Consider the following 19,228-nt stretch of genomic DNA (forward strand, 5'->3'; position numbering starts at 1 on the left):
CGGCTAGAACATTTTCTTGCGTAATTCGTACACCCAAGGGCAGAAGGATTTAATCGCCGTCAGGTCCGAAGTCCATACGACGCCCCAGCTCTGCGGATGTCTCGGGGGTATGGCACATTTGAATCGATTTTTTTTGAAATTCTGTTGGTGGGTTCTAACCCCATTGTATTCAGATAGGATTTTTTTAAATCTCTTTAAGAGCATATTATCCTTAATTTGGCAAAATCTTTTTTAGAAAGATGACTACCTAATTCCTTAATTTTTTCCTCATATAATTCAGAATTAATATTCTAAGTATTATATTTAAATCTCTTAATGTGCAAAGTGACCCCATTAATGCTAAACTTTTCGTTTAATGACATTTTTTTACCTTTTTTTCTCCTTTCCCTTTTATTCGTGTAATTATATCATTGTTATTATCTTTTATTCTTGTACATATATCTTTTTTCCGTAATTAGCCTTCATTGTTTCATGATTTATATATAGTTTGTGTTTTCTTATTCTTATTGACTTGATAATGACGTTACGTAAACGTCGAAACGTCGTCTTTTATTAAAATGTTTTTAAAATATAGTTTTTTATCGTTGAATTTCTTGGTCAAATATTATATTTAAGCCAGAAAAAAGATAGCGATCCTCAAAAATCCGCAAGGCACACACACAAATTCGAATCTACATGCAAACGGAAGAGGAGGAATTTCCGAGCAGAAAAAATGAGTGTGAAGGTGATGATGATGACGATGATTTGATGTCCTTGAGTTCGCCGGCTGCACTTTTGTAATCATTGGTAATTATATACAGTAAGGTCTGTTTTACGAGTCCATCCAAGTAAAACTCCCGTTCACAAAAAGGAAGAGGACACAAAAGTGAAGGAATAGTGACTCGTAGTAGAAATGTTCGAAAGAGAAGTTGAATGAACGAGAATGGACACCATTAGCATCTTCTAATGACAGACAATTACCGATTTGTGTATCTTGTTAATTATTGAGGTTATTGCGAGGTCTGTTCTTGTTCAATAAACATATTACAGGTATTCCTAGCATGTAGAGGGGATAATCCCCAGTGTTGATGTGGTAATGGCTTGGTATGACGTATCAGTATATGATAGTACAAGACCGAAATGGATTAATGCAAACTACACCTATAGCATACCTCTCATGACCAATTCACACCACCCCACACCACACTCCACACCGCACCACACTCCACACCGCACCACACCACACGCACCGCACCACCGCACCGCACCGCACCGCACCGCACCGCACCGCACCGCACCGCACCGCACCGCACCGCACCGCACCGCACCGCACCGCACCGCACCGCACCGCACCGCACCGCACCGCACCGCACCGCACCGCACCACATCACAAGAACACCACACCACACTAAAGCACACCACACTACACCACATCACAAGAACACCACACCACACCACACCACACCACATCACAAGAACACCACACCACACTAAAGCGCACCACACCACACCACATCACAAGAACACCACACCACACCACACTACACCACACTACACCACACCACATCACAAGAACACCACACCACACTACACCACACTACACCACACCACATCACAAGAACACCACACCACACTAAAGCACACCTCACTACAACACACGACACGCCAAACTGCACTAGACTTTACCCCTCCCCATCACCTAGTTACACTAGAAATATGCTTGCATTATGAAGTGTTGACTCAATCAAGACTTTATGGCGGGTAAAAGGTTCATGACCCTTATCGTGTGGTCAGCTGTCGATACTGCACGACATACCATGCCGTAGGCAACAATCACGGGTTCACAGCGAATACTCTGTGCATCATTCAACACAATGTCATCATTATCACTTGTTTACTACATCAAGTAGAGCTTAGAATGAATAGCGTACTACCGTCTGTGTGGCTGAGGACAATCAAGGCTAGCAACCAATGGACCTGAATGGATTTATCCGCCATCGAAACGGTTTGCATTGAAGGTAAGACGGTTAAGACAAAAGTAAAATGTAATTGCTTGTAATAATTTCATTGCTAAGTTAATCGATCCTGAATGAGACCACAAGTCTACATGTCTTCCTATGTCGGTCTGCATGTACGATGAAGGCTAGCATGTTCAGTCCATAGTTTAAGAAGCTCAAGATATCATCCTTGGCAAGTGGGTTTTTTGAGGTCTCGATCAACAATATCATTTTAGTATATGCTGGCTGATCTGAATACAAAGACAGTCTTATTTGGTCATAAGTTGGACAAATAGGTTAGTATTTAAAATCGGCCTTGCTACGCCTCGAAAAACCTCGCCAATACTTTAGCTATCAAGGACGAAAAAGATCAAAAATGGAATGAATAAGAATTTGATGACATGCTCAAGAATATTCCATGCTTGAGGCATATATGACGGGAGGGCTACATCAATTAGAGCACATGACCAAGGATATGAGCATAATAGGGTGGGTTTGATGAATTATGGATTTTAACCTATTTATATAGCATTGAACAGTGCCGTAAAAATTGAAAATCATCTGTCATAGGCAGCTTATGCACTGGCGCATTGAAAAAAATGCTTGATGACTTTTTAGCGCCATAAATGGTAAGCCACTTGAACTTAATTTTCATAGAAATTTTCCATGAATATTTTAACTAAAAATCATAAACAATGATTTTAGTACATTTTTGTACGTAAACTTTGTACACGTATGCCAAATTTGCCCGAGGTTCGGAAACCAGGGCTTGACAAGTCAAGTTTTTGTGACGTAAAGAGGTATTTAGTGGCTAGTCGAAGTGAGTATGTCTGTGCATACCGGGAAAGTCAGGTCAACGATGCTCAACCATAAAGCCATTAGTACATGTATCTGATAAACATTCACAGAAACAACTGATTTCCGTCACAAACCATTGAGCAAAATAGCCACAAAAAGCTATCAATACAAACCATTCTGCAGCAAGGATTCCATGTGGATATAACAGAGCTTAATACGGTGAAATAATTGGATCAAACTGCGAGTTAAATACCGTTGATCGATAGTCCTTCCCGAAACAACTACGAATGAAAATACTGTAAGTACAAACGTCTTTAAAATCATTCAGATCTTTATAGAATTATTATTATTATTATTGACAAGGAATTTGTGGTTACTGAACATAACTTTAGTAGCTGTAAGTCTTCTTAATTTTCGATTTTTATTGATTTTATTGGTTGGCGATGATAAACAAAAGTAACCCTTAGTCGTATTGGTAGTTGTATGAACTCACGAAATCATAGAACAAACTTTATCGTATAGAAATTGCCATAATCCTCATTCATAACTGGTTAATCTGCTCGATTGTTCTCGTCAATTGAACAGCTTTGCAGAAAAAATGCTTACATTTATAAGCTAGAGTTTTGGGTTTGCTTATTGGTAACGATACTAAGAAAAAACAGCTTAACGAAGACTTTTCTTTACATAAATATGTAATACGAAGCTGTTCTTTTTCAAGCTTCCTACGAAATTTAACATGCAACTCTATGTCGATGGCAATTTAAAATCTTTTTCTAGAAAACTCTCGCTCAAAAACGTCAAGATCAAGATTATTTTCAAGGAATTTTAGATTTATTTTCTGATAAGAGTAGAAAGCACTCACTTTTATGGATGACGTGAATGGTGAAGTGTTAAGAGTGTAATAGCCGTTAGCGTCATAGCGTAGGATTGTTGAACGTTGAGTGAAAGATTGGATCACTGAGTATGCCTAGGTAGATGGGTTATTGGATGTCTTTATTCTGGGGAAGGGGAGCAAGATAAGGGAGGGAAGAGAAAAATGGAAAAGAGGAAAGGAAAGAAAGGAGGAATGGGAAAGACGCACAGTGTGAAAGAAGGAGAAGGGGAAAGAAGGAAATAGAAAAGAATGGAAAAAATTGAAAAGAAAGGAAAGGTAATCAAGGTAAGAAAGAAGGAAGAAAAAGAAAGGAAAGGAAGATATATATACATATATATATAAAGATAAAAGAAGAAGAAGAAAAAAAAAAAAAAAAGAAAGAAAAAGAAAGAAAGAAAGAAAAGAAACTAAGATTTGAGAAAAGAAAAACAGTTAAACGTATCGTGTGTATTCTACGCGAGTCACGACAGGCAATGAATCAATCATTAATCTATTCCTGATCTCATAAAAAGTATTCTTATTTATAGCCTTTAGTTAGAACAAGCAATAAGTGCGGTAATTAAAACACTCGTACAGGACTTGAATGGTTTACAAGGTTATCTTATGGTCACATACTAAGAACTGTATTATACTGATGATTTATCTTGTTTGGGACGCTATAGATTAGCGCTTTGTTAATATATATATATTCTCTACTTTCACATCCCCATAACACTTTGCGTCTTTGGGGGGTAACCAGAGGGTAAAAACGCACTTATTTTGCTGAAGGCTGATCAGACAATGTTGAAAATACCTCCAAAGATAAAATGAAGAAGTAAAAAACAGAAAAAGATAGAAGCTTGAAGACGTTTAAGGTAAATTTTAAACATTTTTTCGTAAGTCAATACATTTTCTGTAAGACCAAAACTCTCCATGATCTGTACACGCAAAAATAACTTGGAATAAACTGATAATCAGTATTGTACAGATAAAAGCAGGTATAGTATACATTCAATGAAGAAACTTTCAATTTGGGACAGTTTTTTGATTGTTTACCTCCCAAAAACGCAAGGCATTATGGGGATGTGAAAGTCGAGAATACACAAAAATGGACCTATTTGCTTTATACAATAGCGTACACTGTGAGAGTTTTTTTAAAAAAAACCATGTATGGCGCGCGTATCGAAGCGTTTATTCTAAAATGCTCTGGCATAAATATATATAATCTATGGACTTATTTGTTTTGTACATATCGTGCTCTGTTTTCTGGGAGCGCACATATTCCAACCAATCATGGCGCGTGTAGCGAGATTTTCATTAATAATGTTTTGGCATGACTGATATACACAATCTATGGACCTATCTGTTTTGTGCGTTTCGTGCTCTGTTCTCTAATGAGAGAGCATGCGCACATATTCGAACCAATCATGGCGCGCATAGCGAGGTGACTATAACTGATAACATATATTACAGTGCTATTCTCCAGTAATGCTTGGGTTATTGGCCTTTCCACTACAAACAGTTTATCTTAACGATCTGAAAGAGATGCGTATGTACACGTAGAAGCCTGGAAAGTTTAATTCTAGGTTATGACCTATAAATAGAGCTATCAGTCTTATCAGATGCGTCTTGTAAATGAGAACGGATGATATTTAGAGGTCTAATGTAATAAACAGCTGTAGTTCGGAGTCTTGTCAGTGCAAGAGAATCAAAATTTTGCAAATCTTACCTTACGTAAAGCGCAGTGTACTTTAGCTTAACCGTAGTAAATGTTGATTAGATAAAGCGAGCGCAATCAATGGAAAGTCATTTTAGTGGCTTATGATACAAGTGTTTAGTTTGTGCTGTGCGTTTCCCACTCATACTGAAAAGCATTCTTATTGGAAGCCATTTCAAAGTTACGGCATAAAGTAACGTGCAAGTGCTGCAAGTAAGTGTCGTACTTTCACCACTCATACAAAAGCCGCTCTTTTATAATGAGGCTAAAGTAAGTCGGCGCACAAATCCTTCTTCTACAAAGGCAATAGTTATAGCCGGTTATTACACCTATGCTGGTCTGCAATATTGCACAAGACATGCTTGACTCCTAACATACCCGGGAAATTATGTATACCTATGATCACGTGGTATCTTTACCTTTATCATTAACTCTTTCACATGCCTCAACACGAAAAAAATTAACAAAAAGAAGGGGGAAAAAATTACATTTACATTTACATGTAAAAAATTTTAACGCCAAGAAATAATCTAAGAAAAGAGATTTGCTTAACCTTATCAGCTTGATAACAGCTTACGAAAATTAATTCCTACTTATTTGTTGACACAGGAGAAAAAATGTAGTTCAGAAGATGACCCGATGAGCTTGAATATCTTGTTCTACAGATCGAATAATAATTAACAAGTAAAAAAATATATATTTTCATTCATAATCCGTCTCAAAAACTATTGTTGTTTCAGTGTTTGTGATTTGAGCAGAATAGCTAGGCGTATTTTAACCCCAGGTCAGGTTTATTTAACATCCAAAGAGTTCCTCTTTGAATTTTCATTGTCGTATTTCATTATATCACGTTTGTGGTCCAAGGTCTTCAAAACAAAGTCCTTCAGATTTCTGAACTTTTAGACGAAAACTACGAACCTAAAATCTCGAAGAGAAAAACACTGTTCAAAACATCCTTGTAAAAGACTTCGTTCTTATACGTATTAGTCCTTAAACGTAAGCTTGTTGAATAGTGTTTTAAGCCTCATGATTCTCTGTGTCTCTTTCAATACAGGGGATAATCATACCAAGCTAAGCCGTCTTGGCCGTGCTCCGCCCAGCCACGTGACAAGCCGACTCTAAAATTAAAGCTCACCGGGAGTTCAAAACTAAAAGAGGTCAAGAAATAGTACAACTTCGTTTCCTTATTGGTTGTCGAGTAACACAGACGTGATCTTATTGACTTTAATACGAACAAAAGTAAAATCAATTTGAAAAGTTTCTAGTGCTTTTTTAGGGAGGTATTGTTCAGTAATGGCGTCAGAACTGTCACCTCCAACTACTCCTCGACATTTTCTTCGTCGGAGATCTTATTCCTTCGACTCCGCAGAGCTTGAAATCAAAAGACTCTCAAAAACGAATAACCTCGAAATCTCAGCTCTTCAGTCTCTTGCGTCAAGGCGTTTGCTCTTGGAAGACCGAGAGAATCCTCGGTCAGGTTTTTTTTACGAGCTGAATGAAACTGATGTGACATCAACGTTGGAGACAGAACAACAAAAACTCAAGAAATACTCCTGAAGAAATCATCGCTACTGTGCTGTTGGAGAGCCTGACAAAAGGGCGTTATGATCCAGCTCTCTGTTCTGAACAAGCTCTTTCTATCAGTAAGAAAATTGAAGACCAAATGAGACAAAAGATTTTAAAGGAAGATCAAAAAGTTCTGGCAGTTGTGTACATCGGGGAAGCCCGTCAGCAAGGAATTCAGATATCTAGTCAATGTATATGGGATCTGCAGAAAGACTTCATGGCGTCGGCTAGTTTCTCTGTAAATGATATTTTTGCTGTTTGTTATGTTTTTGTCTTGTTATAAGAACGAGTACCACGTGCGCAACTCTCGTTCTATGCGCGCTAATACCAGTTTGTTGTGCGCAGTGCTAGTCCTTGTGTAAACTGACTTGCGTCAAACTCGATTTGTGTTGAACTTCCTGCCTCGAAGAACTCTGGGTACGAGACTGCCTGCAAGTTATCTTCGTAGCTTTTGCGCAGCTCTCGTCAATGAGACGGTCGTCGAATGCAATTCGAACGTAATTATATAGTTCGAATTAAATCAGTTTTTAAGACATACAACGGTAGTTTTTCGAAAAGTAAGAAGAAAAAAATTACATGTTGCAAAGATCCGGGAAATCTTTCTAGCGTTCTTAACCCCAGCTAATGCGTGGCATGATCACATCCTATACAACGCGGATGTTGTCAGAAAAAATCTATCCTATCATTGCGTGGGTGTTCTATATTAACATGAGAGAGACCAAAGGTAACATAGATGAAATGCTGGATTGTGTTCTGGAATGCGGTAATAAACGATAGACTAGTGTATAACTGATTAAGACCATTGAACCACTAGAACAGAGTAAGGAAGTATGAAGGTTGATCTACATGCGGTACGATATATTTTCTCATAACTGTCGCACGCGACATGTTCACGGCAAGAATTGCTTAGTGTAAATCGACTGTTGACTTGCTTACTAGTCTATTAAAATGGCCGCTAAAACTTATCGCGACAGCTTGTGAGGAAAAATCTTACCGTGTAAATCAGCCTTGAGAAAAGCAGTTGTTAGAGACGTGCCGTACTCTTCATGAATATTTTGATTGGTTAATCTCGCACGCTGTGATTGGTCCATTCCAACAGTTTTCATCAACTCGGTACCATGACCGTGACACGTGCACTAGAGCAGCTTTTGTAATGACTATGAAAAGAGTAGTGCCGTAATCTTGCCTTGCCGCGACGCTTTCTAGAATTGTTTTCTAGCGCAATGTGATTGGTCTGGTAGTCAATCCGTGATCTTGGCGTGACCGTATACGCGCCATGTTCTGGGTATTTGATTGGATGCAGAGTAAATACTCGCGCAATGTGATTGGTCTTGCGTATGTCTTGCCGTGTCACGTCCGTGTTCGTGCCGCGAGCTTTTCACAGTCATACGAAAAAGTGCTCCAGTCTTCAGTCCTGCGATCTTTGTCTACAGTGCGCGCTCGAATCAGAACATATTAATTATTATCAACCTGTGTGATAGATGGGGTAATATTTTAGTAACGCAACTGGTGTGTGTCACGCAAATCTTATAGGCTAAAATTATAAAGCGTTGATGGAATATCAAACAGCACAAAGTATTTTACATTGATGCTATTGTCAATGTAAAATCTTATAGTCATCATATATCAATGTAGGAGAACAATTAAAACTAATTGAAAAATAATTTTTGTAAAAAGAAAAAAATTACAAAATTTGTTAAACCAACGTGTTATTAACACAAACTTAGACAAAAATCAAACAGATCTTTCGGCATTCAATCTGGAACAACGATCTCAACAATTTCATTTTTTAGGGCGAAAAAGGAAGCATAAGAAAAAAGTTTAGCAAGTTCAGCTGCAATTAACCACCTAAGACAAAAAACAGTCAAATCTGAGATGAAATTTTGATCTTATTTCTTGACAAATACTAAGCAATAAAGAAAACTTGAAAAACGACATTTGTAAGCCAGCTTGAACAAGTTACAAGGCAATTAATATAACGACAAACTGTATGTGAAGAGAATGATTATGACAATGATTATCATCCTGTAAATGACTTTCAAGTGGTTTTAAACAAAGAGGACAGAATTATCATCTATCTAGTGGACAATAACTTGTGGGAACGAAATATCTTAAACTATTGTTGACTCGAGAGATGAGATAAGACAAAAGTTCTGTTTATCTGGGTCTGGAATCGGTCCTGTGAGGAGGGAATAGCTATTGATGGCTGTCAAAGACGTAATGAAAGGCTACTACATCCGATTTGTTTGTGATAAACAAGATCATTGGGCAGCGAGAAAGTGTTGTATGAAGAAGGAATAATGATGAAATGATAAGTTAGTGCGAACGTTTTGTTGTATCTCGTCCTTACGATGTGGGATAAAAAGAAAAAAATCTAATAATTTGTGTTTTATATTCTTGAAGATAGAAACGAGATGACCTAGCATAAAGAAAATAACAAGGAATGAATACCTAAGGGAAGGATTTTTCGCCAATCTTAGTAGGAAAGAAAGAAGACAGTTGAAGTTGGCCTAAAGTAACATGATAATACAAACTTATATTAATTAAAAAGCGGAATAAATAATAAAAGGAAAAGGAAAAGAAGAAAGAAGAAGAGAAAGAAAGAGAGAGAAAGAGATGAAGAAGAAAAAATCGAAAAAAAAGGCAGAGAGAATCGAGAAAACTCTTAAATGGATGTGTTTTTGAATAAGTAAAGATCTTTTGTCAATGTTTTTCGTTATACTTAAACAGATGAAGGAGATAACATTAGAAGAGTAAACTAATAAACCAAACAGCACGATACATCCTGACAGACTTCAAAGGTTCGTTGGTTGGTTCAAGGACTTCTAAAAAAAAATAAAACACTGCTAAAAACAACCCAAAATTTTCAGAATTATAAAAAATACTTTGATACAAGATGGTAAAATAATAACGATTTTTGCTATTTTTCCCCCACTTAATAATTAAATTATAACACTCGACAAATAGACCAAGGGCCGAATTCTTGTTTAGTAAGAGCGTTGAATCGAAAACGTTTTTCGCAAATTTATCAATTAGTTAAGTCATAGCAATAACCTTAGAAGTACAATTTACCGCTCATAAAACGCGAGATAAAATGGCTTGGTTCCCACGGTTTTAACACCTCGCAGAGAACTTAAGACGAAACGTGCAGGATGAACGAATCGAGGAATGAGAGGAGAACGGCTTTCAAAAAAATAATTATTAAGTTAACATTCCTCCCCCCCCCCCCCCCCAAAATTAAAATAAAATAAAAATAAATATAATAAATATAATAAAACAAAGACTGTTTGGGGCCGTTTTTGGAGATCAGAATAATATATTTTTGCAATTTTTAAATCGTATCTAACATAGTTTATCATTGAGTCACTCAAACGTGGATACCACCGACGCATACGTAGCGCGCTGCAAAATGTCCAGGCGCTGAAAATGGACTGATTCTAAAGAAAATAATAGCAATGGCATTTTGATAGATGATCATTTCAGGCGGCAAAATCTACGAGGCCGTAGAAAAACAGAAAATAAAACCCCATTAATGAGGGGAAGTAGGGATAATATCGCTTTATAAAAACAAGGCAAGAGTAACGGATACTCTAAGATATACTGAAGTAATTTCTCATAATTACTCTTCGATGTTCTAACTCAAGCATATATTGATTTGATGCCGCGCGCGCGCCGATTTGAAATTCATTTCATAAATAAACTTCAAAGAAAAATAGCACAAAGATTCGTTTTTTTAACGCTAAGAATAGCAATGACTCCCTAGTTCATTTAATGAGTTTTTGGGAGGATAAAAAGGCAGTAAAATGGAAAGAGATTAGTTAACGGTCTTTGGTTATGCTAACAAAGAAAAACATAGAGTCTGATAAGTTTTTCTTTGCATTATCGCTTGGGTCCGTGAGAAAAATCAATCTTCTCCCACATGGATTATTGATTGCGAGGTTTACGCAACTCTAGCCCCCTGCAGGCTATGGAAGTTCGAACAGCGACTCATATTGTACATTATATGCGCTAAGACGATTAGGATTGTTTTTGAACGGGCCTACTGTACCTCACAAACAAAACTCATCCGAGACACCGGATTTTCCGAGACATGATACAAATCTCTTTCTGTAATTCATAAATAAGTCCAAACTTTCTGTAATTAAAAGTTTTCAACAGAGCATTTGGTAAACATCTTCCAAGGTCCAAAGCTATTTGTAAAACTGTGAACAAACTGAAGAGGCTGGAGAAACATGTGTTATTGTGATTGATTGAGTCGAACAATACGTCATTTCAGTGATGAATGAAAACGAAAACCTGATGATTACATGTTTTGCTTTGGTTGATTGTTCTTCTGTTTCTTTGTATTTCTTTCGGTGCCTTTTTGAGATAAGCATCTAGATTGGTTTCCTGAATAAAGGCAAATAAATGTTTTCTACAAATGACTAGTTATTCTTGACAGAATTTTCGTATACAAGGAATGAAAAAAACGTCTTCCGAAGTGAGAAAATTTGTTTCAAAACGCATGCCACTTTTTCTCGACTTCCCACGAATGCAAAAACAAAATGGTTCAATCCAAGCGCATGCAAAATGATGGAAATTCGCTTCAATAAAAGTCAATTGTATTATTCAATTTATTTTGGATTATCTAACATTAATTTACAAGTGTTTAGAGAGGAAATTCTGGGAATAATTCACCAAAAACCGAGCGAGTCAAGAACACAGTCGCTGGAGAGAATTGCAGCAAGTTCATTTCAACTATACAGAGATAAGAAATCAAGCTTCAAGTTCCAAACACGAAACATTTGTTCTTATTCCTTTGTTCTTAAACCAGCTGAATTGTATATATATAGATGAGCAATGACTTCAGTCTGTTAATTACAAGTGACTAGATTCTTTACCAACTCTATCATCGTCAAATATAAAAAGTTAGATGGGAATTATGACGGCAATTTGTTAAGTACCTTTTGAAGCCGTCATTTCATTGAAACTTCGATTCACAATAGATCTTTCAAAGTAGTAAATATTGAGTTAATAACATTGCCAATCTTAGCACACGCTTGCTTTGTTAGACAAGCTAAAGCCAAAGTCAACACAACTGATATATCGTTAAGCATTGATACAAACTTTAAATGCATATGACAGCTCTTTCCTTAGTAAACCCACAATAACTCGAGAGCTTTTTAATGGAAGTACACGGTGTTTAATGGCCTCGAGCAGTTTTTAGAGATATTCACATCAATCTCTAGAGGATAAATAGCCTTCCAGCTATAATAGTTAGAATCAATTCTACCAATGAATGTACGTAAAATTTGACGGATTTTCCGAGATTAACTTCAAGGCAAAATTAGCAACATTTCTTTAATAATTTTTGCGTTCATAAACAATCTTTTTTACAATTAAAGTCGATTATTTACTACCCATTTTGTAAAATCTAAGAAAAAATTTCAAGATCAAAAGAAAATATTAAAATAATTAATCTGATTGAAAAAGAGCAACAATATTCTTGAGAAAAAACTTGTTTGAGTTCACAGGTCCGTTAGTAATCCAAAAAAGATAAACTCAGTGGATAACCATTTTTATGGATAATATTCCAGAACTACAGTAGAATGTATATTAAAAAAAACCCTTTTTAAAAATATTTAAGCTATGTACGGAAAATCTATCAAGTAAATAAAGACAAACAAGCATAACTGTATTTATAATTTTAATTTCAATCCCAAAACTCGGAAAAAAGATTATAATTGATTGAATGGTATCGGTAATTATACATCTAAACGTCCTAAATAACATTCTTTCGCCAGTTACTCATAACTTAATTCGATTGGTAAGTTGTTCTATTTACATGCTAAAGACTTTTAGCTTCCATTATAGTACAAGAAATAGTCTCCTAGAATAATGAAAGATCTTGTGAAGAAAATACTCAATTATGACTGTGTTAAATAGTGTTGAGGTTTCAAAGAAATGTTCAAAATGGTATCAAAAGTTGCAATTGTCGCCACATTACTATTGGGTGCTAAATTGACAAACTTTGGGTAATTCAGTCAGTTTATCTTACTACATAGTTGCACTGTAAGCAATAGCCATGGCAAGGACTGACAGAACTATACGGACAAGGAGTCTCGGTGTTTCCACCTAAAGATGAGCCAAAATGGCTTCTAATGTTCGAGGTTGAAAGACCTGGAGAACGATGCTCCGAGTCTGTGGTCTTTAACATTTTTGTGTCCTCGTTATCCTTTCCCATGATACTCTCAATGGTGAATTTGGGCTTTTCTTTGTCTTTGGGTAACTCTGTTGGTCGAATAGGAGGAAGCCGTTGTAAAGATGGTGTTTGGGGATAGTACCCATGTAAGTACGGTGATAATGCCGCTGCGTATGATGTCCCACACACAGGGGAACGCCAGAACAATGAATTACAATTCCAATAGTATTGCAGCCCGTAAGATCCTCCCAGACCATCCGGTGGCTTCGGCCTCTTGAATCGTTTTCGTCTTCTCAAGAAACTGCCATTGTCAAACATTCCCTCACTGGCTGGATCCAGCGTCCAGTAATTGCCTTTCCCGGGGTTGCCAGGTTCTCGAGGCATCTTCACGAAGCAGTCATTTAGAGACAAGTTGTGTCTGATGGAGTTCTGCCATGATGGGAATTTCTCCCTGTAGTATGGAAAACGACGTTTTATAAAGTCACATATATCGCTTAGAGTGAGTTTCCGTTGAGGGGACTGTAATATTGACATCGTTATCAAGGCGATGTAGGAATATGGCGGTTTGGAAACACTCGTTCCTGGCCGCTTTGTCTCGCTATTTTCCGCTTTTATCGATTCAGAACTTTCCGTAATATCTTCTTCCTCCTCTGTTATTCCAGGTTCTTCGGAGTCGTTATCGTCTGTGTCGAACGGTTCAAGCCTCGTTAAACATGGATTTTTACCTTCGTCGTTTTGTGCGGACATGATATCGTTCTCCTCCTTGCACGCCGTTCTATGGATGTCAAAATCCTCGGTCGTCATGATAATGTTTCTTCGTGAAATTCCTTCGATAAATATCGTTAGATTGTCTTATTACATTGAACAGAGCCAAGAGATATACAAGAGATGTTGTCAGTGTCCGGGCTGTTGAGTTGTGATCAGTCGATTCTGCCGACGTGCTTTTTATACTGTTGTTTGAATTCGTTAAGCGCCACACAGCCCACCCACTAAGAAAGGCGCGCCTTAAAAACAACTTATGAACCCTGAGGCATTGCAGATTTATTCTCGCATTAACATGAAGAAGCTTGATGGTTTTGCATCGTATCATGTAATTAGCTTATTATACTGATGTGTATTATAATTAGGACCTATCAAAACTTTTAGAACGCTTGGTCAACTTAAACAGGATCGCGACAGGGGGAGGAACCTCACGCCGAATGTAAGAATCGATTCGTACAGCCTTAAGGAAAAGACGTTTTGTTCATTTTTGACAGCCACACACGCGCGGTAATTACCGTCCCAAGATCGCAAGCTTTGTGTTGTTTGTTACAGATAGGTATTTGGTTTCGCAGTAAAGTTAATGGGATCGACAAACTATGGAAAATGACTTACAGATGGTGGCTATTTACCTAAATCAATGGCAAGTAGCACTAGGATAGGAAGTGAGAGGCAATGTAGCATCCCGTAGGGAACTATAGGAAATACGCAGTAAGAGCTAAATCGGCTCGTTTATTGCTACATTACAATCCATTGGGTTAGAAATTTTGAATGAACATTCGCAAAAACAATTTCGCTGACACATAAATTACCAATGAATTTGATGGAATGAAAATATTAACGAAAGAAAATAAAACCTTAGCGGAACTAAATAAATTAAAAGTTCAGTGTTTGGGGCGCAAAACTTTTCGTCTCGGGAAACTATACCCTAGAGAAATGATTCCCTAAAACGAAAATGAAAGACAGCAATGCCATTAAATAAGAATGTGCTAAATTTAAACGCTAAAAAATCGCTAAAATTTCATGTTCTTGTTAAACCTAGTATCTATTTTAAGCTATTATGGAATTAACTCTGACGACGAGCAAGCAAAGCTAGTCTAATAACCAAATAAAGTTAGCAATTTTGAAAGTCAATTTCTTTGTCTTTTTACAATTAACTATAATTACGAGTGCTATTCTCACTCTTGATCACTGTAGATCCTAGAATCAGAACTAAAGACATTACCCTCTTGATTAATTAAGAAATGGGCTAACTATATCATAGTCTTAGGGCACGATAATAAATCAAATATTAAAGAAGAGAATATGTTTTTAAAGGCAATAATCTGGTGGGATTTTCAAGATGTCGTGAAGATGGAGTCTTGGTTGTGATTTTTAGTGACGGCAGTTTGGTTAAGGTTAAGTGTCTTAGGTGTTTATTCGGAGGAGAAGAGAAAGGAAATGTTAGAAGAAAGAAGAGAAACGAAAAAGAAGCAAGTAGAATAGAAATAGCAAAAATGAGAAATATTGCATTGATCGAGAAGGCTATGAATGCACAAGAAATGAAAAGTGATAAAAAAGAAATTTATATTCAAGATGGAAAAGTGTAAATTCCAAACTCTTTATAAGAATGAAAGAAAAAGGAGAAAAATAAAAGGATTGGAGGCGGAAAACGAGAGAGAGAGAGAGAGAGAGAGAGAGAGAGAGAGAGAGAGAAAGAAAAGAGCGCTTCACAAGACAACAACAGTTTTCGTTTGGTTATAGTGGTGATAAAGTTTTCATTGGCTCAAATAACTCGTAAGATATGGAAATACTAAACTACCAAGAAGAATGTTATTTTACCATCGACCTTAAGCTCTTGTAAAGCTTAGTAACTGCTTATTTTGTCCCCCAGAAGAGCAAATAAACACAAGCATATGGAATATTATCATAAAATCCATCGATTAACCGCGATGACAAATGGACGAAGGAAACGATCCGAGACAAAAATACCAAAAAAATCCGTCCGAAAACTATTAAATCCGTCTGCGGACTTCTCAATCTACGTATCGCATTTCGCTACTTTCTAAAGCTTTGAAATGATATCTTAGATGTGTTACAAAAGAAAAACCGGTTTAGGGGAAGAAGCGATTTTCTCTTGAGCGGAAACCAGTTGTAATTGCCGTGGTTATACGATCATGTTACATCAGGTAGGTAAGTGGTGTAGCTTGGCTATCATATTATGAACTAGTGTAACAATGTAGTATCATTGACGTTATGCAAATAGAGTTAGAAGACTTATATCTGATTTTAAACACAAAGTTGTATGAGAGCTTAATTAGGAATATCATTCCTATATTTCGAGATAAGGTATCGCGATGATCTGCAAGCCTACATGCCGAATGGAAAAAACTATTCTTCATGCCTGGAGCAAATTGTCCTTTTAAGCAAATCCCAAAGCGAAGAAGACCTAATCAGTAGGATTTACACGAAAAAATCCTAAAAAACAAGCATCAATTTAAAAAAAGTAGAAATTTACAGAATCGTTGATTGTGAGTCGTTTACTAATGGTAATATGTGAACTACTTGCTGAAAGAAATTCAGTCCATTTATTTTATTTTACTTTTTAGCAAGCTGTCAGTCCTTACGCACGAAGGTTTTGCCAAATCAGAATATAATAATCGCTCTGATATCGACGTTTACCATCTTTTCGGCTACTTTGCCTTATTAATGTTAACTATATGTGAAAGGATTGAAAAAAGAAACCGCCCTAAACAAACTAGATGATAGTCTGAAAAGATTTGAAATTGATAAAGCAAGAAGTACAAAATGACCGTTTTTATTGACTTTTCTTTTCTACAAAACCATTAATTATTATTTCAAATGAATTGTTTTCTTGAATTTAAAAACAGAGGGAACATTTATCGCTAAAAATGCGAATAATTATGATAATTTGTTCCCAGAAAGTCGCCAAATGGTGATACAAATTCAGTGCCGATGTTTGAAATCTTCACAAAATGTCTTTCACATTATGTCAACGACAGTTTCTTCGTATACAATTTACTTTTAACCAGAGACAGGAATCCTAATCAATATTTTCCATTCTGCTACATACATTTAAAATGACATCTTACATTTCAAAAACAAAAATAATGATTAGGCAAGAGGCGAAAACGAATAGTTTGAGTTTACGGGTTGGCTCTCACAAACGTTTCGTAGCTTTGTGGTTAAAGATCTACAACCCGCTTGATTCAAAAATGGCTCTACTATATCAAAATCCTACTTGAAATTACCTCGATCATTAGCTCAAGTGTTCATATTGAAAACCTTTGTCGAGAAGGATATTGAAAAATTACTTAATACATAATTCGCGTGGTTTTACGCGCGAAACTTCAGAGTGATTAACGAGTCAAGTGTAAAAACAATTCAAAAGGCGGGAAAAAAATACAAAAAACATTATGAAATTATTACTTCGCGTTTGAAATTAAACGAAGAAATTTATTCATAAAGAAGTAAGAACGCGAACGAATACTTAAAAGAAAACAAATTCTACTAATTGAATACGTTTTTTAAATAGTTTTCGGGCGAGATTGTTTTGGAAGAGGAGAGATTTGTTAGGGGTTTTTATTTTCAGCACGCGAGCGAACAGCATAAGATCACTGTATTCTCATTTCATTTCATTATGTCTAATATAAAAACAATAAAAATGACACACTTTATCGAGGATTAGTCCCGCCGAGGGATAATCAATTCTCCAGCGAACGACAGAGCTTTAATAAAGAATTAAACTCAAAACAAAAGCGTTTTGTAGTCAACTTTTTTTTACAGTGAAAGGACGCACAAACTGAATTGAATGAACTGAATATCATTTTCTATCTACTAAAGCGATGGTGTAAAAATAATTATAAATTTTATCTCTAAAATTATAGCAAAATGTTTATCATTTAGGTTCACAAGCTGAAATAATAAGAGACACCATTGAAATAGTTTTTGTCGTATTAAAAACGTTCTTGAGATTGAGTAGAAATTAGAAATTGAAATGAGGGAACCTTATGATGAAATTTTGAGGAAATTTGAAGTTTAGGATGACTTTAAAAAAAGAGGATTATTAAGAATTGGTTGCTATATTGAAGAGAATAGAATCAAAGTGATATAATACAAAGAACCATCTGTATTCTCCAACACTAATTTCTACTGGTATAAAAGAAGTTACAACTAAAATAGAATCGCTTCTTTCTTTTGTCTACAAGACGCCCTGTTGCTCTTAAACCCGAACCGAAAAACCCATCACAAATAGAAACTAAAAAAGGGTCGAATAAACGATATTCCTGTGAAGAAAAATTCAAAAGAATAGATCTTTAATGAATTAACTTTAGTTAAACATCGTATATAGCCGTCGTTTTAAGTCCCTAAGTCTTTATTGACAGAGAACTTGAGTGATATTGCGTTTGCTTAGCGTGGAGACAATTGCTATATGTATTTGTTATACGCAAAAAAATTTCAAAATACGCTTGTTTTTCCCCCTGTAAATTGCTTTTTTTTCACGACATGGCCGGAAGTTAATATCCTTAGACTATATCATTTAAGAATCCAAAATTATAGCCTTTATTTCACATATGTACAACGGTAATTAAACCTTTAGTGTGAGGACAAACCATTTTGGCATGCAGCGGAAATGATATTTAACTGGACGTAATTTCACCTTGAATCGATTTTACTTCAGACTATCACCTGTTAAGCTTTAGAGCCGAGCTAGGGGATTTATTCATTGAGATTATTGCAATCAATTAATCAGCGACGTTTATTTTGTTTGGGAAATAATTATTTCTACAGTCGAAGGTAGAAATATCTCGATAAGTTAGTAAGAAAATATTAGTGTCGGAGTAAAACTTGTTTTTTTTATATGGAAAGTTAAGGATGAGAGAAAAAGACTGAAGTAAAAACCAGGTGAATCTTAGTAATTTTCTAGAAAGATTCTGGAAAGCATTGTACTGTCTTAGGAAGTCAGAATTATTCCTTACTGTAGCAAATGAATCGACAAGTTTGTATCCTGTTTGATCAATAATCTGTTTTTGTTAAAAAGAAGAATACAGCGCTGTGAAAAACGCCTACACACGAGCTTCTATTTTTATGCCTTTATTTCATAATAACCAGGTTGATGATCATTATAATTTGAAGCGCAACATTTGCTCAACAGTTAAGAGTATTACCTTCAAACACCATCATTCTCTAAACTAAGGAAATCTCTGAATAGTATGACTTAAAAAATGCAAAAAATTATAGATATCGAACAAGCTGTTTAACAAAACTACTTAGTATTAAGTATCGGAAGTCAGAAAATAATCAATATTGGTATCCTTAATTTTTGAGAACCGAGTTTTTAAGAATTTTGTTTATGACGTAGATTTTTTCGGGACTCC

At 36.0% G+C, this 19,228-nt stretch overlaps 1 protein-coding gene and 1 non-coding gene across 2 annotated transcripts; one reads left to right on the plus strand and one right to left on the minus strand.

Annotated features, from left to right (window-relative positions):
- The first annotated feature begins 1,817 nt into the window (after positions 1–1,817).
- On the plus strand, positions 1,818–7,140 carry LOC116290939 (uncharacterized). Its single transcript, XR_004196522.2, has 3 exons — positions 1,818–1,997; positions 2,547–3,072; positions 6,399–7,140. It is a non-coding gene; the product is annotated as an uncharacterized LOC116290939 (transcript).
- A 5,451-nt stretch (positions 7,141–12,591) lies between these two features.
- On the minus strand, positions 12,592–14,292 carry LOC116290954 (forkhead box protein D2-like). Its single transcript, XM_031698081.2, has one exon. The coding sequence runs from the start codon at positions 13,893–13,895 to the stop codon at positions 12,939–12,941; it is 957 nt and encodes a 318-aa protein (XP_031553941.2). The 5' UTR covers positions 13,896–14,292; the 3' UTR covers positions 12,592–12,938.
- Positions 14,293–19,228: the final 4,936 nt, after the last annotated feature.

This window comes from Actinia tenebrosa, unplaced genomic scaffold, assembly GCF_029948245.1.
Source record: "Actinia tenebrosa isolate PJP-AT-01 unplaced genomic scaffold, QUT_ActTen_1.0 PGA_scaffold15__27_contigs__length_11533743, whole genome shotgun sequence".
NCBI classification, from domain to species: domain Eukaryota; kingdom Metazoa; phylum Cnidaria; class Anthozoa; order Actiniaria; family Actiniidae; genus Actinia; species Actinia tenebrosa.

Excerpts from the sequence above, each read along its gene's own strand:
- LOC116290954 (XM_031698081.2), bottom strand. The coding sequence starts at position 13,895 with ATGACGACCGAGGATTTTGACATCCATAGAACGGCGTGCAAGGAGGAG.